The sequence below is a fragment of the Hemiscyllium ocellatum genome, chromosome 5 (genome assembly GCF_020745735.1).
Source record: "Hemiscyllium ocellatum isolate sHemOce1 chromosome 5, sHemOce1.pat.X.cur, whole genome shotgun sequence".
NCBI lineage: Eukaryota > Metazoa > Chordata > Chondrichthyes > Orectolobiformes > Hemiscylliidae > Hemiscyllium > Hemiscyllium ocellatum.
In genome coordinates this window covers 124,061,431-124,086,114 of record NC_083405.1, presented here as the reverse complement: position 1 = coordinate 124,086,114, position 24,684 = coordinate 124,061,431, and the positions used below count along the sequence as shown (strand labels likewise).

Here is a 24,684-nt window from a genome sequence, read left to right as displayed (position 1 = left end):
GGCCAAATGTCTGCTATCTGGTTTCTCTCCACAAATCCTGGCAGACCTGCTGAATTTCTCCAGCAATTTCTGTTTTCATAACTTATTTGTTCTACACTTTGTTTTGCTTTTTCATACAAGCTGCTGTTCGGACAAAAGGTCATCTTTAGCTCACAGTCCTCAGTTCCCTGTTTCAAACCAAAATTGAAAAAAATAATAAAATGAAAAATTATGAAAACTCAGTGAGAGTTCTGACACTAATATTTAAGATGAGAGCGCTAATATTGAAATCAGGGACATGAACATCATGGACTCACCAAAATGAACAAAGTCAAAATAATGATAAAGAAAACAATTACAAATGACTGACAAAGTATGATTTTCATCATAGAAATTTAAATCAAGTACGAGAACACACTGCAGATGTCACAAATATTGTCTTCAGGAATTGTTCTTCAGATTGGAAAATTGCATGTCTCACCACTATTTAAGAACGCTAGAGTGAAGTCAAGGACCAGATAGTATAAAATCTGTTGTTACGAAATTAGCAGAGTTCATAAATAAATGAGTAGCAGCTAAACACCTTAACTATTTTCAGCTCAAACGAGAAAGTTAGCATGGAGTTGTGACAAGTAGGCCATGCCTGATGAACCACAGGTACACAAGACATAAGAGTAGAAGTAGGCTGGTTGGCTCACCAAGTCTGCTCCGCCAATCAATGAGATCATGGATCAACTGATAATCCTCAACTGAACCTTTTTTGTTGAATCCCCATAATGTTGGATTCTCGTCCTGACTAAAATTCTACTTCAGCTTTGAATATATTTAGTGACATTGTCCTTTTCTTGCTGCATTTGGACATGGGCTATGTCCAAATTTAGGCTGAAAAGTGGCACGTAACGTTTTGGCAAAAGTGAGGACTGCAGATGCTGGATACCAGAGTTTAGATCAGAGTGGTACTGGAAAAGCACAGCAGGTTAGGCAGCATCCAAGGAGCAGGAAAATCAACGTTTCGGGCAAAAGCCCTTTATCAGGAATACAGGCATAGAGGCAGGAAGCCTCCTGGGTAGAGAGATAAATTGGGGGGGGGGGGGGGGGGGGGGGGGGGGGGAGAAGAGTTGGAGAGAAAATAGCAAAGAGTACAATAGGTGAATGGGGTGGGGATGGAGGTGATAGGCCAGAGGGGAGGGTGGAGTGGATAGTTGGGAAGGGAGATTGGCAGGTAGGACAGGTCACGAGGACAGTGCTGAGCTGGAAGGTTGGAACTGGAGTAAGGCTGGTGGAGAGGAAATGAGGAAACTGGTGAAGTCCACATTGATGCCCTGGGGTTGAAGTGTTCTGAGGCAGAAGATGAAGCGTTCTTCCTCCAGGCATCTGGTGGTGAGGGAACAGCCGAGGTGTACCACCATAATCATGGTTGACTTTAACCTACATGGAGATTGGGTTTATCAACCTGGCAAAGGTATCTCAGAAAATGAATTTGAGGTAATATGCCACACAAAGCTCATCGCCAACAAGCAAGAATTCAACTATCTTGCTTTGACATTCAAAGGCATTAAAGTTACTGAAACCCCCATTATCAACATCCTAGGAGTTAGTGTCGACCAGAAACTGAACTGAAATAGCCATATACTTATGTATAATCAGGCTAGGTATCTTGCAGCAAATAACTCTCATCCTGATTCCCAAAACCTGTCCATCATTTAAAATGCATAAGTCAGAAGCAGTGTTCCCTCTAATTTTCTTCTGCACAGATCGGAGGTCCACACAAGGCAGTGACTTCTGGAACCAGAATGCTTTGTTCTGTGCCAGCACATGAATCGCAGAATGTTAAGGTGTTGCACACAGTTACTTGGCTTAGAGGGAATACTGGTCAGAAGTGTGATGGAATACTCCCTGCTTACCTAGATTAGTGCAGCTGCAGCAACTCGGAAAACATTTCTCACATCCAGGACAAAGTAGAAGTTTGACTGGCACCGCATTCACACCTGCACCACCAATGCACACTGACAGCCACTTCAGAAGTCCACCAAGCCTCCTCAAATAGCACCTTCCAAACTATGGCCACTTACATCTATAAAGACAAGGCTAGCAATACTTGGAAATATATCCCCGTTCCTTAGTGTCACTGGATCAAAATCACAATTTTCAGCCTAACAAACAGCACGGTGGGCAAACTTAGCCAAAGTAGACCGCAACGATTCAAGAAGGCAGCTTACCACCATCTTCTCCAGCACAACTCAAGATGGACAATAAATACTTTCCCAGCCATCGTAGCTCACACCCCAGAATAAAGCTTTCAAAATTCTTAAAAATCACTTTCAGATTGTTTTTCATTTTGATCAGAATCTGGACAACAGCCAATTTTAAGTCAACTTTCCACACCTATGTTCCTAAATTTGGGTCCATAATCCCAATATTGAAACTACAATTTAATTTTTCAGCATTGAGGGGTTATATATAATAATGCAGAAAACCAGTTCACAGATGATCTTCGCCTGCAATCTAATCTAAATAAATGCCAGTGCAAAAGCACTTAGAATTAAAGCCCTTTTAAAATGTAGTGAAAAACTGCCAGAATACAGTATTCAGTAAACGTTGACACAAGACCTCCGTTTGGCATTCTCAATCTTTCGGGAGGATTTGAAAACTACCATAACCTGCATCTCAAATTCCACAAATTCAGCCATTACAATGGTGAAGAAGGAAATTTCATAATCAAGATAGACACTGTGCACTGAAGAATTACTTTGGAAGGTGGATATAACAGTGAAAGATATGAGGTTCAAGGTACAACAGCATACCATTCAGTTGTATTTATCCACCCACACTTGTTCAAACAGAAGCTTTCTCACTGACAAGTTATTACTAGAAGATTAGAACAAGCGCATGAGGAAAAACTGGGTGCATGCATTTTTTATTAGTTTACAAAGAACAGGGTTCTGAAACTTAATGAGTTGAGCATTGTGTGAAAGTTTCACAGAAAAATTAAAAAACTGATTACTTACTGTTTTCTATTGTAGGGTCATACGAGTCCACAAACTGCCCTTCAACAAACTGAATGGTCAGTGAAGATTTTCCTAAAAGAGAAACAAATAAATCTGAATACCAGGTCTTGTTTCCTGAAAAGTCATCTGAAATAATGAAATATATATTCATATTATCTCTCTTCCTATGGGCTACATTTAGAACTTAATCTCTACTGCTTGCAGATCACATCTTTCATATTATATTCTAACTTTTGTAGTTTGTATTGTTAAACCACTAGTATTTTATGCACAACTTCCTGTTAATACATTACTAAATGTGATTATGCCTTGTTTTATCTTGTACTTGCTTCTAATACACTTATGCCATTTCTAAATATTTACATTGGTCAAATGAAAGGTAATGTGGCAAAATTACCAGATCAGCAATTCAAAAACTTGTGTGCTTCAGAAACACAAGTTCAAATTCCACTACTGCAGGTGGGGGATTTTAAATGAATTCTTTTGCAATAAGAAACACATTTCAGCAATGGGAACCATGAAATTATTGGATTGTTGCCAACTCATCTTCCTCTCAAATGCCCCAATTTGATTTGGCCCAAAGTAACATCCGAACTACAGCTATGGTTGACTATCAATGCCCTTACAAATGCCTTAGCCAGTCACATAATTGACTCCAACTATACAGGAGTAACAGCACTATAGTATACATACAACACATTCAGTAGCTGTTCAAGAAAGTAGCCGCCATTTTTGAGGGCCATTAGAAATGAGCAACAAATACTGACAGTCAGCAAAGTTAACATCACATGAAAAAAATGAGAGAGAGAAATAAATAGGTTCAAATAATGAAAGTTTAAAAAAAAAGTCAGCCACTAAGTGAGACTGATCAAGTTTGTTTGATCAACAAGATTGTTTCTACCCCTACCTCCCAACATATTGAGGACACATCTGGACTCTGCTGAACCATTCCCTAATTAACCTGGTTGAGATCTGAAACTCCTATTTGCAACTTAGCCAAAACAGTGAACAAATATTCTCCAAGTTAACAAACTGCATCAGTGCATAGCAACCAATTAAAATAATCTTTACACTGTATTATTACTTAGGACAACAAAACCAATGATTTGTACAATAAATATTGGTCATAGAGATGTACAGCACGGAAACAGACCCTTTGGTCCAACCTGTCCATGCCGACCAGCTATCCCAACCAAATCTAGTCCCATCTGCCAGAACCCAGCCCATATCCCTCCAAACCCTTCCTATTCACATACCCATCCAAATGTCTCTTAAATGTTGCAATTGTACCAGCCTCCACCACATCCTCTTGCAGCTCATTCCATACACGTACCACCCTCTGCGTGAAAAAGTTGTCCCTTAGGCCTCTTTTATATCTTTTCCCTCTCACCCTAAACCTATGCCCTCCAGTTCTGGACTCCCCGACACCAGGGAAAAGACATTGCTGATTTACCCTATCCAAGCCCCTCAATTATATAAACCTCTATAAAGTCACCCCTCAGCTTCCGACGTTCCAGGGAAAACAGCGTCAGCCTGTTCAGCCTCTCCCGAGAGCTCAAAACCTCTAACCCTGGCAACATCCTTGTAAAGCTTTTCTAAACCCTTTCAAGTTTCACAACCTCCTTCCTATCAGAAAGAGACCAAAATTGCACGCAATATTCCAACCAATGTCCTGTACAGCCGCAACATGACCTCCCACATCCTGTACTCAATACTCTGACCAATAAAGGAAAGCATACCAAACACATTCTTCATTAAACTATCTACCTGCGACTCCACTTTCAAAGATCTATGAATGTGCACTCCAAGGTCTCTTTGGTCAGCAACACTCCCTGGGACCTTACCATTAAGTGTATAAGTCCTGCCCTGATTTGCTTTCCCAAAATGCAGCACTTCGCATTTATCCGAATTAAACTCCATCTGCCACTTCTCAGCCCTTTGGTCCATCTGGTCAAGATCCTGTTGTAATCTGAGGTAACCCTCTTTGCTGTCCACTACACCTCCAATTTTGGTGTCATCTGCAAACTTACTAACTGTACCTCTTATGCTTGCATCCAAATCATTCATGTAAATGACAAAAAGTAGTGAACCCAGCACCAATCCTTCTGGCACTCCACTGGTCACAGGCCTCCAGTCTGAAAAACAACCCTCCACCACCACCCTCTGTCTTCTACCTTTGAGCCAGTTCTGCATCCAAATGTCTAGTTCTCCCTGTATTCCATGAGATCTAACCTTGCTAATCAGTCTTCCATGGGGAACCTTGTCGAACACCTTACTGAAGTCCACATCTACCGCTCTGCCCTCAGCAATCCTCTTTGTTACTTCTTCAAAAAACTCAATCAAGTTTGTGAGACAAGATTTCCCACACACAAAATCATGCTGACTATCCCGAATCAGTCCTTGCCTTTCCAAATACATGTACATCCAGTACCTTAGGATTCCCTCCAACAACTTGTCTACCACCAAGGTCAAGCTAACTGGTCTACAACTCCCTGGCTTGTCCTTACCGCCCTTATTAAACAGCGGCATCACGTTTGCCAACCTCCAGTCTTCCAGCACCTCACCTGTGACTATCGATGATACGAATGTCTCAGCAAGAGGTCCAGCAATCACTTCTCTAGCTTCCCACAGAGTTCTCGGGTACACCTGATCAGGTCCTGGGGATTTATACACCTTTACCCGTTTCAAGACATCCAGCACTTCCTCCTCTAATATGGACATTTTGCACGATGTCACCATTAATTTCCCTACATTCTATATCTTCCATATCCTTTTACACAGTAAATACTGATGCAAAATACTCATTTAGTATCTCCCCCATTTTCTGTGCCCCCACACAAAGGCCGCCTTGCTGATCTTTGAGGGGCTCTATTCTCTCCCTAGTTACCCTTTTTGTCCTTAATGTATTTGTAAAAACTCTTTGGATTCTCCTTAATTCTATTTGCCAAAGCTATCTCATGTCCCCTTTTTGCCCTGATTTCCCTCTTAAGTATACTCCTACTTCCTTTATACTGTTCTAAGGATTCACTCGATCTATCCTGTCTATACCTTACATATGCTTCCTTCTTTTTCTTAACCAAACCCTCAATTTCTTTAGTCATCCAGCATTCCTTATACCTACCAGCCTTTCCTTTCACCCTGATAGGAATATACTTTTTCTGGATTCTCGTATTAGTCTTGGAGAATGTTAATTACGACAAAATGATACCATACAATCTATAGTTGCTCCACCCAATTTATTTTGAGAAAATGAGAATCTTTACGTCCAAGTTCAGCAAAGGGAACATGCATTTTAAACATCCAAAACAGCACTATGTGTAATATGAATATTGAAAATTGAATGTGAAATATAGATTTTTATCAGTTCAAGAAAACAGTTCACTCCTCATCTTCAAGGAATCTATGGACACTAATATTTTTCCATCTCGTGCAGAATTGATTTACTTAGTGTCAAGTGAAATCACAATCTTTGTTAAAAATGCATTCATGGAATGTGTGCGTTGCAGTCTAGGCCAGCGTTTACTGCCTATCCCTAACACTGACATTCCCATTATGCCACCACCTACCCAGTATGAACAAATTAACAGCAAATTTGAGTCGCTCTTCCATGTTTAGTGGAAAATAAGTTTAGTTTTAAGCTTGTACAGGCAAATAAATGTAAACCTCATCTATATTGGTCTGGAAGCCATTGAAAAAAATGGCCTTCACTGCTGCACTATCCAGTTCATTTTTGCTATTTCGAAGCTTTTAAGTGAAACTGTTGTTTAGATCCATGATGCAAACAAAAGGATGTAGTATGTCAATTAGCCATTAGACAGGCTTGAAATCCTAATGCACAAATACTCACTTATAGAATAAGCACTGATTATTAAACTGATCATTGGATCTCCACATGTGGAAGGCTCTTGTGGCACAACCTTGATATCAGAAAGTCCAGGTTCAAGTCTCACCTGCCTCAGAGCTAGATCACAGTATGGCTGAGTAGGATAATTAAAAATAATTTTCACACAAGATCCGACAATTAATTAGATAGAGCAGTTTTTTTTAAATGAGAAAAGCTGAGGAAATGGAGCTCTGAGGACAGACCTTTAGTTGGAGGACAGGCACTTTACATTCATCCATTTAAATTGCATTTGATTCACCACAAAATCAATCAAGCTGTCCACGAGCAAATTTATAAGAATGGCTCCAGCAATAAGGAACATGAATTATGAAGATAGATTGAAAAAGTTAGTACTGTTTCACTTGAAGATGGGAATGCTCTGGGGACATTTGACAGAGGTATTCAAAATCAGAGGTTTGAGCAGAGCAGAGCAGATTGGAAGAAACAGTTTACACTCCAGAAAGGCTCCAGAACAACAGACTTAAATAAACTGACAAAGAAACAAAAGTGATCTGAGGAACATTTTCCACACAGTGAGTAATCAAGGTCTGAAAGGCATAGAGTTCAACTGAAACATTTAAAAGGGAATGAGATGGTTATCTGAAAAGGAAGAATGTGTAGGGTCATGAAGAAAAGGCTTCTGTCGGCGTCACAAATCTGAGATTCTGTCCAATCTATATTCACTTCCAAAAAGCAGTCTACTGCTATAATCTTCATATCCTTTGTGGTACGATCTGATGAACACTAACAGAGACTTGATGTACTTTTGCAAGGACAAGAAACAGAAAATCCTTGCTTGAATCAGCAGACTCTTGCCCAAAAAAGACACGCATTTGGATTCTTTACACACTCTATTCAGATAGCACATGCCAGCAAACTATTCCAGGTTTACTTTTATGGTTTAAGTAGTCAGGTGTAGGTATTATTCATCCTTCTCCCATGCAAGTGTGATGTGTGTGGCAGCACCATTCCACTATACAGTGTGTGCAAGTTTCATTTGTTATTCAAAATACGCATCTAATTATCACAGCAAAAAAGGTAGAATAAGGGGAGAAAATGACAAACAAAACAACTATTAGTGCTGTGAAGGTTGTTTTTAGCAAAACTATTGAAGCATTTGATTTGACAATTTGCTGATCATGCAAAGGCTGTTTTTTAAACTAATGGAATAGGCATTATGTTACTGAGATTGTGCTCTTTAGGCTTGAAATGAAAACATATAGATACACATTTATAAGTTTGTTGCCTGACCAACTCTGCTGCTAGTGCAGAAATGGCTTAGCGTGCAATAATTTTACATAGCCAAATCTATAGATACTGAATTTTTTTCATATTCAATATTAAAACATTGGCATGGCCAAATAAAATTTTTACTGTCCAAATTTTGATTTGATTTATTGTAGTCACATATACTAGAGTACAGTGAAAAGTCTTGTTTTGCAAGCAGTCCAGGCAGATCATAACAAACAAAGATAGACAGATAACAGGGTACTTAGAGCGAGGCATACAATGTTACAGCTGCAAATGAGATGCACAAAGCAAGATCAACATCAGCAAAATTATTATTTGAAGTTAGAGAGGTCCTGAAGGGCTTTTGCCCGAAACATCGATTGTCCTGCTCCTCCGATGCTGCCTGACCTGCTGTGTTCTTGCAGCACCACAGTCTTGACTCTAATCTTCAGCATGTGCAGTCCTCACTTTCGCCTAGGTCCATTTAGCAGTCTAACAACAGCAGGGAAGAAACTGTTCTTGCACCTGTTGGTGCTACAATCTTCCGACCTCTCCAGTGAGGCAGAAGAGAGTATTACCAGGGTGAGAGGGATCTTTGATGATGTTGGCAGCCTTTCTGGGGCAACAAGTGAAATGGATTCCATGGATAGTAGCCTGGCTTCCGTAATTTCCTGATGAAGGGCTCCTGCCCAAAACATCGATTCTCCTGCTCCTCAGATGCTGCATGATCTGTTGTGCTTTTCTAGCACCACACACTCTCTACTCTGATCTCCAGTATCTGCAGTCCTCACTTTCTCCAGCTTCCATAACGGTCTGGGCTATGCACACTGATCTGCAGTTTCTTACAGTCCTAGGCAGAGCAGTTGCCGTACCAGGCCGTTGTGAACCTTGGATAAAATGCTTTCTGTGGTGCATCTGTAAGGGTTGGTGAAGGTCTTTACAGGCATGCTGAATTTCCTATACTGCCTGAGGAAGAGGTGCTGTTGTCCATTCTTGACCATCGCATCTATGTGGGAGGTCCAGAACAGACTGTTGGTTATCGTCACTCGTAAGAACTTAACGTTCTTGACCCTCTCCACCTCAGCTCCACTGATATAAATAAGGGAAGTGCTCCTCCTTTCTTTCTGAAGTCTTTGATCAATTCTTTTGTTTTGCGGACACAGAGAGATTGTTCTCATTGCACCATGACAACAAGCCTTCTATCTCCTCCTTGTATATTCACTCATCATTGCGGTGGTGCTGTCAAAAGCTGGCAGATGCCATTCATACGGAATTTGGCTACACAGTTGTGTGTGTACAAGGAATACAATAGAGGGCTGAAAACACATCCTTGCAGGGTGCCAGTATTCAGGATTATTGTGGAGGTTGTCTATCTTCACTGATTGCGACCTAATGGGTCAGAAGCTGAGGATCCAGTTGCTGAGGGCGGAGGCAAAATCTGAGCCATGGAGGTTTGAAGTTAGTCTGTTAGGCATTATGGTGTTGAAGGAGAAAATGTAGTTGATGCATAGGAGGTGTAGTCAATGAGTAGGAGCCTGACGTGTGTCCTTGCTATCCAGTTGTTCCCGGGATGAGAGTAGGGCAAGGAAAATAGCACCTGCTGTGGACCAGGTTCACCAGTAGGCAAATTGCAGGGGATCGAGGCAGACTGGGAGGCTAGAGTTGATGTGGGCCATTGCCAGCGTCTCACACAGCAGTTCATGATTATGGAGGTCAGAGTTACTGTGCAGTAGCCGTTGAGGCACATTGCATGTGTTTTCTTTGGTACTGGAATGATGGTCAAATAAAGAAATACTGCAGATGCTGAAAATTCAAAACAAACATAGACAAAGTTGGGGAATCTTCAGAGGCCTGACAGCAATTCTGCTCTGAAAAGCTGTCTTACCAAACTACTCCATAGATGCTGTGAGACGCACTGAGTTTTTCGAGCATTTCCTGTGCCTATTAAAGGAATAATGGCTAAGTGTAAACCTCAAGAATTGAAATCTTTGTACATCATATCAAGTACAGCAAACTTTGTTTTAACTGGCAACTTACGAACCAGTGTGCTTGATAATTATACACCTTAAATACCAGAGGTTCACTGCATTATCAATCTCAACAGTAGTTGAGGGTATGAATGAGAAGGCTCTCTGCCAATACGTTTTATTTCAGGCAAAGTTGCATTACTATTTAAGTGCTTTATGCTGTAAATAAAGTCTAATAGTGGTATGTATAGCCCCTGTATTACATTTATAATATTTAGCATGTGTTTCTACATTCAAAATATTTGATCATTTGGCACATTCCTGATCCCATCGGTACCAGTTAATAAAAAGTTTGCAATATACTTAATTTTAATAGTATATTTATGTACAGAAGCTGTTATAAATGATGCAGTTAGGCTGTGGACAAAGGAATCATTGTTTGAATGACCATGATTACATGATAGGAGTGCACAAGCCATTCAGATCTGTCTACCCTTAATATAGTGACAGGGGAAGGTGCCAGGAGTGAGGTGTGGGCTGGTGGGGGAGTCTGCGTCCACAGCTCCGCCAAAGGCCCCAAAGGATCCTTCCAAATCTGACAAATTTACCTACACCAATGTCATCTACTGTATCAGTTGCACCTGATGTGGTCTCCTCTACGCCAGGGAGACAGGACGCCATCTTACTGATCGTTTCAGAATATGTCTCTGGGTCACCCACACCAACCGACCCCGCTGCCCCGTGGCTGAACATTTCAACTCCCCCTCCCACTCTGCCAAGGACATGCAAGTCCTGGGCCTCCTCCACTGCCAAACCCTTACCACTCGACATCTTGAAGAAGAATGCTTCATCTTCCACCTTGGCACCCTGCAACCACATGGGATCAATGTGGATTTCACCAGTTTCCTCATTTCCCCTCCCCCCACATTATCTCAGTCTCAAGCCTCCAACTCGACAATGCTCTCTTGACCTGTTGATCATCTTTCCCATCTATCTGCTCCACCCTTTTCTCTAAGCTGTCACCTTCATCTACCTATCACATTCTCAGCTACGTTCCTCCCAACCCCACCCTGCCCCCATTTATTTCTCAGTCCCCCCGGCCCACAAGCCTCATTCCTGATTCTCCTGCTCTTTGGATGCTGCCTGACCTGCTCTGCTTTTCTAGCACCATACTCTCGACTCTGATCTCCAGCATCTGCGGTCCTCACTTTCATCTCATTGCTTCTTTTACCAACTACACCAAATCTGTGCCTGCTCATTCTCAATCCTATCAGCAATGGAAATAGTTTATTCTAACCTATTGTCCAGATGCATGATGTTATATACCTCTGTTCACCAAATAAAAAGACATTGAAGTGATTATTAGATTAGATTCCCTATAGTGTGGAAACAGGCCCTTCGGCCCAACCAGTCCACACCGACCCTTCAAAGAGTAACCCATTTCCCTCTGACTAATGCACCTAACACTACGGGCAATTTAGCATGGCCAATTCACCTGGCCTGCACATCTTTGGACTGTGGGAAGAAACCGAAACACTTGAATAAAACCCATGCAGACATGGGGAGAATGTGCAAACTCCTTGAAATCATTGTTTCCTAGAATCTTCACCACCACTGACGACTTGCAATTGCTGAGATTGTTTGTGGTACACAATCATATTGAATTTATTCTCACAGTAGTACTTCACTCTCCTATCAAACAACTCAAATTCTCTCTCTAGGAGTATCTTAAGTTTTGAATAGAAAACACAATTGAACTGCTGCTGGTCTTCCGCAGTTTAAGTTGACATAAAATTTCTCATCTGTCTCCGCACCACAATTTTATATATCTTAATTATGTCTTCTCGTCACAAACCAAAAAAAAACGTTTCCTCTGTTAAGGGAAACAACGCTGGTCTATCCAAATCGCCGAATACGTTGCCCTCGTTGTAAAATTCAGTCAACTTGGTCAGACATGACCTCCACTTAAAAAAGGCTATGCTGGCTGTTCTTCATTAATCCCTGTCTTTTCTAGTTCACGTTAATTTTATCCCACAGAATTGATTCCAATAGTTTCCACACCCTGGAGGTTAGACTGACTGGCCTTTTTCCTGGCTTACCCCTTGTTCCCTTCTTGAATAACGACACCACTTCGGCTGTCCTTCAGTCCTCTGGTACCTCTCCTGCAGCCAGAGAGGAATTGAAAATTATTGCAACATCTATTCCCTCTCTTGCTTCACCCAAAATCTTGTCAGACATTTCACCCAGCCTTGGAGATTCATCTAATTTTAAGTCTGCCAGACTACGTGAAATCTCCTCTTTGTCTATGCTAATTTCTTTTAAATAGATCAGTCCTTTTCACTGATTTTATATCCACATCATCTTGCTCAGTGATGAACACTGACACAAAGTATTCACTCAGAACTGTACCCACATCTGTGCTACACTGAGTGAGGCAGGTAATTTCACAACCTTAAGAACTGCAGTACTGGAAGTCTGAAACAAACAGAAACTGCTGGCAAAACTCAGCATGCCTGGCATCATCTGGGAGGAGAAAGCTCACTTGAATTGTTGACTCTGCTTTCTTCCCACAGTTACTGCCAGCCTTGTTGAGCTTCGCCATCAGTTCCTACTTTTAAATATGATTTGGAGATGCCGGTGTTGGACTGGGGTGTACAAAGTTAAAAATCACAACGCCAGGTTATAGTCCAACAGGTTTAATTGGAAGCACACTAGCTTTCGGAGTGACGCTCCTGATGAAGGAATGTCGCTCCGAAAGCTAGTGTGCTTTCAATTAAACCTGTTGGACTATAACATGGTGTTGTGTGATTTTTTACTTTTAAATAGTACATGTATGAGCACTTCAAATGTCATAACATTCAAGGCTACAGACCCAATGCTGGAAAGTGGGATTAGTGTAAATTTAGTGTAGCTTTGGTAGTACAGACTTGATGGGCCAAAAGGCCTTTCCTGTACTGTACACAAATTATCACTGTGGTCCTTAATGGGCCCTACTCTTTACTTGGTCATTTTACCTTTAACGGGCTTACAAAGTAAACTTACAATTTCTTTAGAGTCAGAGGTATACAGCATGGAAACAGGCCCTTTGGCTCAACTTGTCTATGCCACTCAAGTTTCCAAAACTGAACAGTCCCATTTGTCTACATTTGGCCTACAGCTCTCTAAACCTACACTATCCATGTACCTATCCAAATGTCTTTTAAACTGTACACACCTCTACCACTTCAGGTCCTTTTAAAAGCTTTTCCTTTTCATCTTAAGCTGAGATGATCTACTTTTGGACTCCTGGCAAAAAGGTGTTGGCTATTCATCTTATCTATGCCCCTCATGATTTTATAAACATCTACAAGGTCATCCCTCAGCCTAAACGTCCCAGCCTCTCCTTGTAACTCACATTTACCAATTTCAGTAACATCCTCGTAAATCTTTTTTGCGCCCTTTCCAGTTTTATAATATCCTTCCTATACAAGGCTGACCAGAATAGTGCGCAGTATTCCAAATGTGGCCTTACCACTGTCTTGTACAGCCATTACATGACACCCCAATTCCTGCATTCAACGCTCTGACCGTGAAGCCAAGCTTTCCAAATGCCTTCACCACTCAGTCTAACAGCAATGCCACTTTCAAGGAACTATGTACCTGCACTCCTTGGTGAGTCTGTTCAACAACACTCCTGGGGCCTACCATTACCTGTGTAAGTCCTGCCACTAGTTGGCCTTACTAAAATGAAACATGTTGTATTTATCTGATTTAAACTCCATCTGCCATTTTTTAATCCACTGGCCCACTGACCAAGATCCCACTGAACTTGAACTTCTCCTTATCCAACCCTGCATATCCCTTGATATCCAAGGTTCTTGGATTTGTTGGTATGATGTACTGGACATGTCATCTGCATGACTGAGAGGAGACTCCCCAAGCAAGCGTTCTACTCCAGCAGGTGAGCCCCTGGTGGACAGAAGAAGCACTTCAGTAATATCCTCAAGGCCTGACTGGCAAAGTGCAGCATTTCCACAGACACCTGAGAATCACTGACCCAAGACTGCCCAAAGTTGAAGGAGAAGCATCTGGGAAGGCATTGTGCACCTTGAGACGAGCTGTCAAGAACAAAATGGAAGTGGGGCAAAAACAGCAGAAGGAGCATGCTGCCACTGAGAATGCGAATAAGGTATGTGCAGGTAGAGAAAGAATCAAGTCTTGAGTTTTGTGAAACAAGTAGTCCAGCTGAGCATAACTTAGATCAGAAAAGAACTTAGTTAAAAATGGGGTGCTGGAGGCAAGGGTAATGGGTTAACAAGGTAGAAAAGCATTCATCATGAAGAGCCATTTAACAAGATGAGGCATTCAGTATGTAAAGTCAGTTAAGGCGGCGATAAGTATTCATTATGTGAAGCCAGTTAAGGTTAAGAACATTCATTGTGTAACAGCAGATGGCTTAGTCTTTACTATTGATGCTCGCTGATTGTAACGGTCACCCAATCAATATGTATGTTGCCTCATCTGGATGTTCCTCCCTGTAAAATGACTAAGTATTTCATTAAGAATCTGCTATTCCAGAGAAGGCTGAGAACTCATGTCTCTGTGGACGTGAACAATAGTTCTCTCTCCCTCCACGGCCCGGAATAAAGATGGAGGAAGTAAAACTATACTGCATCTCCGACTGTTTTGCTTTGACTGAGGCTGGAATGGGACAACAGCACAACAGTACCTCATCACCTCATCAACCACTTCCATGACCACCACCTGCCTGAGTGTAACTGAGCCTGTGGTAGTCGCATCGGTCTGTACAGCCACCAATGGACTAACAGAGAGGAAGAAAGTCATCCTAGTTTGCGATGGACTGACAATGATGATCTTTTCTGAACATGTTGGCCCTGCACTCTCCCTATTTTCTTCTTGAATAAGTCTCACTGCTTTGACGCAGATTTACCTAAAAACATCAATCCTCAATCTAGTCTGGCTAAGCTAAATCTGATCTTATTAAAATCAACCTTCCCCAAGTTTAAAATTTTTAGGTCCATACTTGTCCTTTTCCATCACAATCTTGAATCTAACAGAGTGTGAACATTTTAGGAAAGTTAATATTGGCTAATAAGTTTGCAATCTCATCTGTGCTCTCATGGGTGAGGTGGCCAAGTATCATACTGGGTTACTTTGTGTACCTTCTGTTATGGAGCTATATAGCTGCAATGGGACAGTGGGACTAGAATGCCTTGCTGCGCTTTACACAATGTGCCAAAGTTAATTTTGAAATTCCCTGCAGATGTTGACAATAATGAAGACATCCAGCAAAGATCCTTATACAAAAGGTAACTGTCACCACCACAATCTAAAGAAATGGATGATGTCACTATTACTAATACAAGTGTTTTATAAAACCTCCAAAATTTCCAAAAAGCTAAAGAACTGCAGATATTGAAAATCAGACACAAAAGCAGAAACTGCTGGAAAAGCTCAGCAAATCTGGCAGAATTTGTGGAGACAAAGCAGAGTTAACCAAGGTATCTTGCAGGAAACAGTCCCTGTGAAAGGGAGCAAAGGGGAATGGGTGCTTATTGGTGATATCCCATTTGTGGTGGTGGAAATGATGGCTCATAGTCATTAGGATGTGGCTTCTGATGGTGTGTAAGTGAGGATCAGCGAGACACAATGCTGTTGTAGGAGAGAAGAGAAGGCGTGGGTTGGACACGGCTGAGGGCTCTGTCAAACAACGTGGTGGGGAATCCTAAGTTGAGGAAAAAGGTAGAACTATGAAACACCTTGGTCCACTCCTCTTCAACCCTCCAATATGTCCCCATGGCCCCTTCCCAGGCAATAGCAGAAGGTGTAACACCTGCCCGTTTACTTCCTCCTTTCTCACTATCCAAAGCAGCAGGCATACCTTCTAGGTGAAGTAACGATCTACAGTGCATTTCACTTAATCTAGTTCTACATTCCCTGTTCAGAATGTGATCTCTCCTACACTGGGGAAACAAAACGCTGACTGGGCACCGTCTTGCAGAACACCTACATTCTGCCAGCAATAAAATGATCCAGAGCTTCCTGTTGTCTGCCAGTTCAACACATCATCATGTTCCCTGGTCAATCTGTGTTTCGGGCTTGTAATAGTGCTTTCAATGCAAGCAGGAAAAGAAACACCTCATTTTTCAGTTGGGGACTCTGCAGCCTTCTGTACTCAATATCAAAGTCAATACTTCTAGGACCTGAGGACATTCTCCCATTGCTTACTCCAATTCCCACACACAGGTCTCCTCATCACAAGGGTTGCTACTACAAAATATCCACTGTCAGCTACGAATGGTTCCCATTTTGCTTCTCCCAGGCTGACCTTTACCCTTCCTTTTTACCCAACTGTGCTCTCTGTCAGGACTCCATCTCTGCATATTGTTTACTCCACCATCCGTTCACTCTAAATAAGGGTCACTGGACCTGAAATGTTGATTCTCTGTTTTGTCTCCACAGATGCTGCCAGACCTGCTAAGTTTTTCTGGAAATTCCTGTTTTTGCTCCCAATGTTCAAGCTGTCCTTTTGGAACCGCCAACTCCCCACTACAGAAAAACTTCAATTATCCGAACAAGACAGGCAGGGAGTATTTTGTTCCGATAACAGATAGCATTTATACAGGACCTTGAGATCTTGCTCGGTAATTGAGGTTGATTTGTATTAGATTGCTGCAGTTAATCTTGTTTTTCTTTCACAACACATGAAACCTATTCACAACTACCAAATTCCACCATACCAACCTTTGTGCAATATTTAATGTTTTTGCCTAAATATTTCCACGAACGTACTTGGAATTATTTCTGGAAAAACAGATTTCAAAAGCAAAATAAAAATTTACTAAACATCACAACTTGATTTATTAAAGCAGACTGTGAAAATAATTAAAGCTAATGCCTAAAGCAGCAGTTGCTCACAGGCAATTAGTTTTACTAAAGTTTGAACTAATTAACTGCCTTTGCATCTAAACACTGGAGAAAATACTAATTTTTTTGAAAATTATTTCCTACACTTAACTGATATGCAACATCAAAAGCCACAATGGATTTTTTTAAGCAGCAAAAGGCAAATTAGAATGCAGTTATTGCAGATTCGTTGAGAAATTCACTAGCTGTGAAACTGTATTCATTTCAAAAATTAAGTTAATGTTGATAAATAGTGTGGCACAATTTCTTGCAATCAGTCAATTAAGTGAGAGATTCAAATTCACCCAGAATTGAAAAATCAAAAGCCTAATTTACTGCTATATTTAAAAGATGTTGAGCTCAACAGATACATAAACTTTATAACATTTATAACTGCGGCATAATTATGCCACACAAAACCTTGTCCATATCCCACAATTATTCATGTACTATTCTGAGAAAAGGAACAATATAATGCTTCACCCTTACTACTGTAGCAGGGCAAATATAATGGGCCCTGCTCAACTGAAACCATGCCTAATAGAGATATTTATTTCAGGAGGAAGCCAATAATATATTATCAACTCTTTCCAAGTAGAATCTGTTTCAAGAATTCTTTCATGTGTTTTCCGTCTGCCAGATGCTGTATTTACCTTCTTTACCTGTTACTAGAGCAATGCTGAATTAGCCAATGGTTGCTATCAAGTAAATTTGGGTTAATGTGAATCTCAAAAAGGTATGATAAATGAATGATAATTTCAATATAACTTGGTTAAGTTTCAACTTTCTAAATAAATGCAAGGGACATAATCAGATTTAAAACCATTTTTTATTTATTCTTAGATATGGGCTTCATTGACACATGGACCTACATATAGTTGCAACAACTGATCTGCCTGCTAGGTCAGTTCAGGCGACAGTTGAAGAATCAAACATGTGCAACTTGAATGAGACTAAGCCAACGCCAGGTTACAGATGATGGTTGTACTTCCTTCAAACAACAGAGAATGGATTGTTGTAAAAGCCAAATTCAATATTCTCACAATAAATTCTTATGAATACCAGATTTCTGAAAAAAATGTTCACATTTTCAACTGCCGCATTGTGGAATTCAAACTGACAGGGTGGAATCTTCTGGATTTTGAAAAGTTTCCACAAACAGAACTGTTTTCAGATCCTGACCCTGCTTATAAGAGCAGTGCACCCACTGGGGATAATTTTACATGAAGTACACAATTAAGAGGCTGCTTCTGTGAACATTGATCAATTAGGGATGGCGAGTTGGTTGTAGAGACAGAACAGCAAGACAACTCATGGGTCTGCAAGGCCAGTTGAAAGCCTTCTTTGTGAAGGCAACAAGAGTGTTAACATTATGTGTGGGACATGAGACAACTGAACAAAATGAAGGAAACAAACAGTAGCCATTCCTTTGCAGAAAGAGAAGACAAACCAGTGACCCAATTTGTTTGTATACTTGTAGGTCTTTAAAATTATGAAAAGCTTTGATAGAGTGAATAGACAGAGTGAATGCATTCTCTGTGTGTGCGTGTGTGTCTCTGTCTGTGTGCGTGCGTGTGCGTCTGTGTGTGTGTGTCTGTGTGTCTGTGTCTGTGTGTGTGTGTCTGTGTGTGTGTGTGTGTGTGTCTGTGTGTGTGTGTCTGTGTGTGTGTGTCTGTGTCTGTGTGTCTGTGTGTGTCTGTGTGTCTGTGTGTCTGTGTGTCTGTGTGTCTGTGTGTCTGTGTGTCTGTGTGTCTGTGTGTCTGTGTGTCTGTGTGTCTGTGTGTCTGTCTGTGTAGCATGATGAAAAGTCATCAATAAAAGTCAAAAAAATCCCAGAGGTAATACAGCAGACACTTCAACAGGAAATAAGAATGTTAATTAATTCATAGGTGCATTTAAGGGAAAATTAGACAAGCTTATCAGAGAGAGGGTTACAACTGTAAACATTAACGTGAAAATTTGGGAGATGGTTCGAGTGGAATATTAATATGATTCATGGATAAATCATGCACAATGCATGTTCTGATAAAGAATTATTGGACTTGAAATGTTAATTCTATTTCTCTCTTGATGCTGTTAGACATGCTGAGCTTCTCCAGCCTTTTTGTTTTTGTTTCAATTTTCCATCTGCAGTTCTTTGCTTTGATTATGTTGGCCTTTATTATGTTGTTTTTCCTATGTAATATATATAATCCTCACCACCAACACTATTCCTTGTTGCAACCTTCAGGAAGTTGGAAAGAAACTGCAAAGACAGACAGACTCAGGATTGTCAATTTACATTTTAAAACAGAAGATTTGTTTCTCATGGTTTTCTGACTTCATTTGCACTCTGCTCTTATTTACTGATGACCTGTATTCACAACTGGGATACCATGCAATGCCAATAAAATTTCATTTGCATCAGAAGATTGCTGCTTATGGACTGATGAGCAATTGGCTTATGGTCACTGCAAGCCATATTGCCACCACATGCATAGAAGCAATTCCAGAAAAAGCGTAAGGAGATAGTAACATGTCAGGGAACCAACACAGCCTCTTCATTGCACTTTTGCTGGCACTTCCCTTTAAATGGCTCCCGAAGTCCCCATAATGAAGCATGCCAATATGCTAGGGCATTATGAGATCAAGAAAGGGGTGATATTGGGTCTCTTCAAGAGCATTAAGGTGGTTAAGTCCCCAGTGCCTGATGGTATCTAAAACAGCTGATTGAGCGAGGCAAGAGAGGAGACTGCTGGGCCTTGACCAAGATCTTTGTATCTTCGCTAGCCACTGGAGGACTGATGAGTATCTAATTTTGTTCCTCTGTTCGAGGAGGGAAATAGGAATAATCTAGGAAACTACAGACCAGTGGGTCTCACTTCGGTGGTTGGGAAGCTACCGGAGACAATTTTTAGGGATAGGACCTACACGCATTTGGAAAAGCATAACCTAATTAGGGATAGTCAGTATGGCTGAGTGCAGGGCAGTTCACGTCTTACTAACTTGATTGTATTTTGAGAAGACAACAAAGGTGATCACTGCAGGGAGAGCAGTGGATGTTATCTACATAGATTTTAGTAAGGCTTTCAACAAGGTCACCAAAATTAGGCTCATCCAGAAGATTAAGATGCATGGGATCCATGGTGACTTGGCTGCTTGGATTCAGAATCAACTTGCCCACAGAAAGCTGAGAGTATGGGTGGGTTAGTAAGTTTGCAGATGGCACAAAGTTGTGGATAGTGTAGAAGGTTTCCAAAGGATTCAGCAGGATATAATTCAGTTGCAGGTGGAGAAATGGTGAGTGAGAGGTGCTCCATTTTGGAAGATCAAATGTTAAAGGGAAAGTACACAGTTAATGGCAGGATGTACAGAGGGATCTTGGGGTTCAAGCCCATAGCTTCCTGAAAGTGGTAAGCATATGGCATACTTACCTTTATTGGTTGGGGAATCATGTACAAGAATCGAGATGTCATGTTGCAGCTTTTCAGACTTTGGTCGGCCACACAGAATATTGCATTTAATTCTGATTGCCACACTACACTAAGGATATGGACCTTTGGAAAGGGCACACAAGAGGTTTATCAGGAATTGCTTGATTAGAGGGTATGAATTACAAGGAGAGGCTAGAAAAACTTGGTTTGCTTTCTCTAGAGTTGCTGAGACTGAGACACGACTTGATAGAAGTCTATAAAATTATGAGATGCAGAGATAGGGTTGACGGTGAGATTCTTATTCCCCCTTTAGAGTTTAAAATGTATAATAATAGGGGGCATGCATTTTAGGAGAGAGGGGGATATGTGAGGGGCAGGTTTGTGTGTTTTTTTTTACATAGAGTGATAGGAGTATGGAGCTTGCTGCCAGGGGTGGGGTGAGGTAGGGGCATTTAAGGGACTTTTAGATAAGCACATGAATATGCAAGGAATGGAGAGATATGGAACAAGGGCAGGCAGAAAGGATTGGTTTAATTTGACGAAATGTTCAGAAAATCATCTTGGTCTGAAGGGCCTATTCTGGTGCTGTACTGTTCTATGAACATTCTCTCCAAATTCTGTGCTTCAACTAGTAAAGTAAAACTACAACATGGATACCATACATGTTACATTATTTTTTTAATACAAAGCTTCCATTGTGAGAAATCAATTAAAAGCTTGGAACTGAACTAAAAACTTAAAACGATGTAGAGTCACTTCATTGAAAGTGGAAATCTAGTGAATAGCAACCTCCACAAATGTTTTAAGTTGATGGGATCAGTCCTGAATAAGTTAACTATTTCATTTAGTCCTTAAGTGGTTCAAGCAGAACCAAATTCAGCATTCCACCTCACCAAACCCCCTTCTTTGTGCTGAACTAATTTCAACTTCAAATCCAGAAGTACTACAAATAAATAAATACTGCTTCCCAGCTGGTTCAATCCACTTTTATCAGTTCTTGAGTCCCAAGCTGAAATTAATGATTTTTTAAACTTTGTGGAAGGGAGAAGACAAGAAATTGAGGGCTTGAAGTGTCTGTATGACCAGGTATTTTTATTTACAAAGATGGGGATTCTGAGATAGGACTTATGTGCATTTGAGGAAACAAGGACTGATTAGGGATAGTCAGCATGGGCTGTGTGTGGGGGAAATCATGCCTCTCAAATTTGACTGAGTTACAGGATGTAACCAAAAAGACAGATGAAGGTAAAACAGTAGATGTTATTTACATGGACTTCAGTAAAGCCTTTGACAAGGTCTTGCACAGTAGATCAATTAGTGAAGCTGGATCACATGGGATTCAGGGAAAGCTTGCCAATTGAATACAAAACTGGCATGGTGTTAGGAAACAGAGGGTGGTAGTGGAGGCTGTTTATCGGACTGAAGGCCCATTACCAACAGGGATCTGTACTGGGTCCACTGTGGTTTGTCATTTATATAAACAATTTGGATGAGATCTCAGGAGACAAGGTTAATAAGTTTGCAGATTATACCAAAATTGGTGCAATCCTTGACAGTGAAGGTTATCTAAATTACAAAGGGGTCTTGATCAATTGAGTCAATGGGCTGAGGAGTGGCAAATGGAGCTTAATTTAGTTAAATGCGAAGTAAGGCATTTTGGTAAAATAAACAGTTAATGGCAGGGCCCTGGACAGTGTCGTTGAACAGAGAACTTGGAGTTCAAGTACATACTTCTTTGAAAGTTGCATCGGGGGAGACAGGGTGGTTAAGAAGGCATTTAAGCACACTTGCTTTCATTGCTCAGATCTTTGAACACAGGAGTTGGGATGTCATCTTCAGGTTTACAGAACATTGGTGAGGCCACTTTTGAAATACTGTGTGGAGTTCTGGTCATCCTGCTAAATGAAAGATATTATTAAATTGGAGAGGGCTCAGGAAATATTTACCAGGAAATTGCTGGGACAGGAGGACTTTAGTTATAAGGAGAGGCTGGATAGGCTGGGACATTTTCACTGCAGCGGAGGGGATAAGGGGTGACTTTATAGAGATTTATAAAATCATGAGAGGCATAAGTAAAACTGAATAGTAAAGGAGGTTTCCCTTAGGTGGATGTTTGTGGGTAAAGGAACAGCTGGAAAATGGGAAGCCTTCAAACAGGCAAAGCCGGTAGGAGTAATGAATGCTGTATAACTGGAGAAACTGAGGTTTTTGGTTAAGGGGCAGGAGGAAGTATATGTCAGGTACAGACAGCAAAGAACTAGTGAATCCTTGAAAGAGTATAACAGTAGTAGGAGTATACTTAAGAGGGAAATCAGGAAGACAGAAAGGGGACATGAGATAACCCCATTTGACAAAGTTAAGGAGAATCCGAAGAGATTTTATAAATACATTAAAGACAAAAAGGTAATTGGGGGAGAATAGGACCTTTCAAAGATGAGCAAAGCAACCTATGCGTGGAACTGCAGGAGTTGGGAGAGATACTAAATGAGTATTTTGCATCAGTGTTTACTGTGGAGAAGGACAAGCAAGATATAGAAAGTGGGGAAATAGATGGTGACATCTTGAAAAACTGTCCATATTACTGTGCTGGATGTCTTAAAACACAAAGGTAGATAAATCCCCAGGACCTAATCAGGTATACTTTAGAACTCTGTGGGAAGCTAGGGAAGTGATTGATGGGCCCCAAGATGAGATATCTGTAGCATCAATATCAGAGGTGAGATGCCAGAAAACTGGAGGTTGGTAAACATGGTGCCACTATTTAAGAAAGGTGGTAAGGAAAAGCCAGACCGGTGAGCCTGACATTGGTGGTGGGCAAGTTGTTGAAGGGAATCCTGAGGAACAGGATTTACATGTATTTGGAAAGGCACGGACTGATTAGGGACAGTGAACATGGAAATCATGTCTCATTAACTTGATTGAGTTTTTTGAACAAGTAATGAAGAGGATTGAGGGGAGCAGAGTGGTGGACATGATCGACATGGATTTCAGTAAGTCATTCAATAAAATTCCTCATGGTAGACTAGTTATCAAGGTTAGATCAAGGGGAATACAGGGAGAACTAGCCATTTGAATACAGAACTTGCTCAAAGGTAGAAGACAGAGTGTGGTGGTGGTGGAAAGTTGCTTTTCAGACTGGAGGCCTGTGACCAGTGGAGTGCCGCAAGGATCAGTGCTGGGTCCACTACTTTTCGTCATTCATACAAATGATTTGGATGTGAACATTGGAGGCAAAATTAGTAGGTTTGCAAATGACACCAAAATTGGAGGTGTAGTGGACAATGAAGGTTACCTCAGAGTACAGAGATCTGATCAGATGGGCCAATGGGCAAAGGAGTGGCAGATGGAGTTTAATTTAGATAAATGAGAGATGCTGCATTATGGAATGGCAAATCATGGCAGGACCTACACACTTAATGATAACGTCCAGGGAATGTTGCTGAACAAACAGACCTTGGTGTGAGAGTTCATAGTTCCTTGAAAATGGAGTCGCAGGTAGATAGGATAGCAGAGACAGCGTTTGGTATGCTTGCCTTTATTGGTCAGAATGTTAAGTTGGGAGGTCATGTTGGGGCTGTGCAGGACATTGGTTGGGCCACTTTCGGAACAGCGCGTGCAATCTGGTATCCCTGCTATCGTGTGAAACTTGAAATGGTTCAGAAGAGATTTCCAAGGATGTTGCCAGGTTTGGAGGGTTTGAGCTATAGGGAGAAGCTGAATAGGCTGTGGCTATTTTCGCTGGAGTGTCAAAGGCTGAGGTTATATCACAGCAACAGCGCAAGGAGAGATGTGGTATGCACTGAATTGTATTCAGTGAAAAATTAAACCTTATAGAGGTTTAAAAAAATCACGAAGGACATGGATAGGCTAATCAGAAAAAGGTCTTTTCCCAGGGGTGGGCGAGTTCAAAACTAGAGGTTTAAGGTGAGAGGGAAAGTTTGAAAGGGACCTAAGGAGGAACATTTTTAACGCAGAGGGTGGTTGATGCATGGAGTGAGCTGCCAGAGGAAGTGATGGAGGTTGGTACAATTACAACATTTAAAAAGCATCTGGATGAGTGCACGAATAGATAGGGTTTAGAGCGATATGGGCCAAGCATTGGCAAATGGAACTAGATTAATTTAAGATATCTGGTCAGCATATACAAATCGGACCTAAGGATCTGTTTCCATACTGTACATCGCTACGATTCTATAACTATATCACTTTCAGTCCTGATTCATTCACAACTGAACAAATTAGGAACACGGGAGAGTTGCATGTGCATCCACGTAAATCAAATTTTGAATTACTGAATG

At 41.1% G+C, this 24,684-nt stretch overlaps 1 protein-coding gene across 1 annotated transcript in view; it reads right to left on the bottom strand.

Annotated features, from left to right (window-relative positions):
- Window positions 1-24,684, bottom strand: part of rheb (Ras homolog, mTORC1 binding) — a 127,367-nt gene that overhangs the window by 68,213 nt on the left and 34,470 nt on the right. The window contains exon 2 of the mRNA XM_060825624.1: window positions 2,988-3,059. Within this exon, the coding sequence (XP_060681607.1) occupies window positions 2,988-3,059 (72 nt within the window). The remainder of the gene's footprint in view (window positions 1-2,987; window positions 3,060-24,684) is intronic.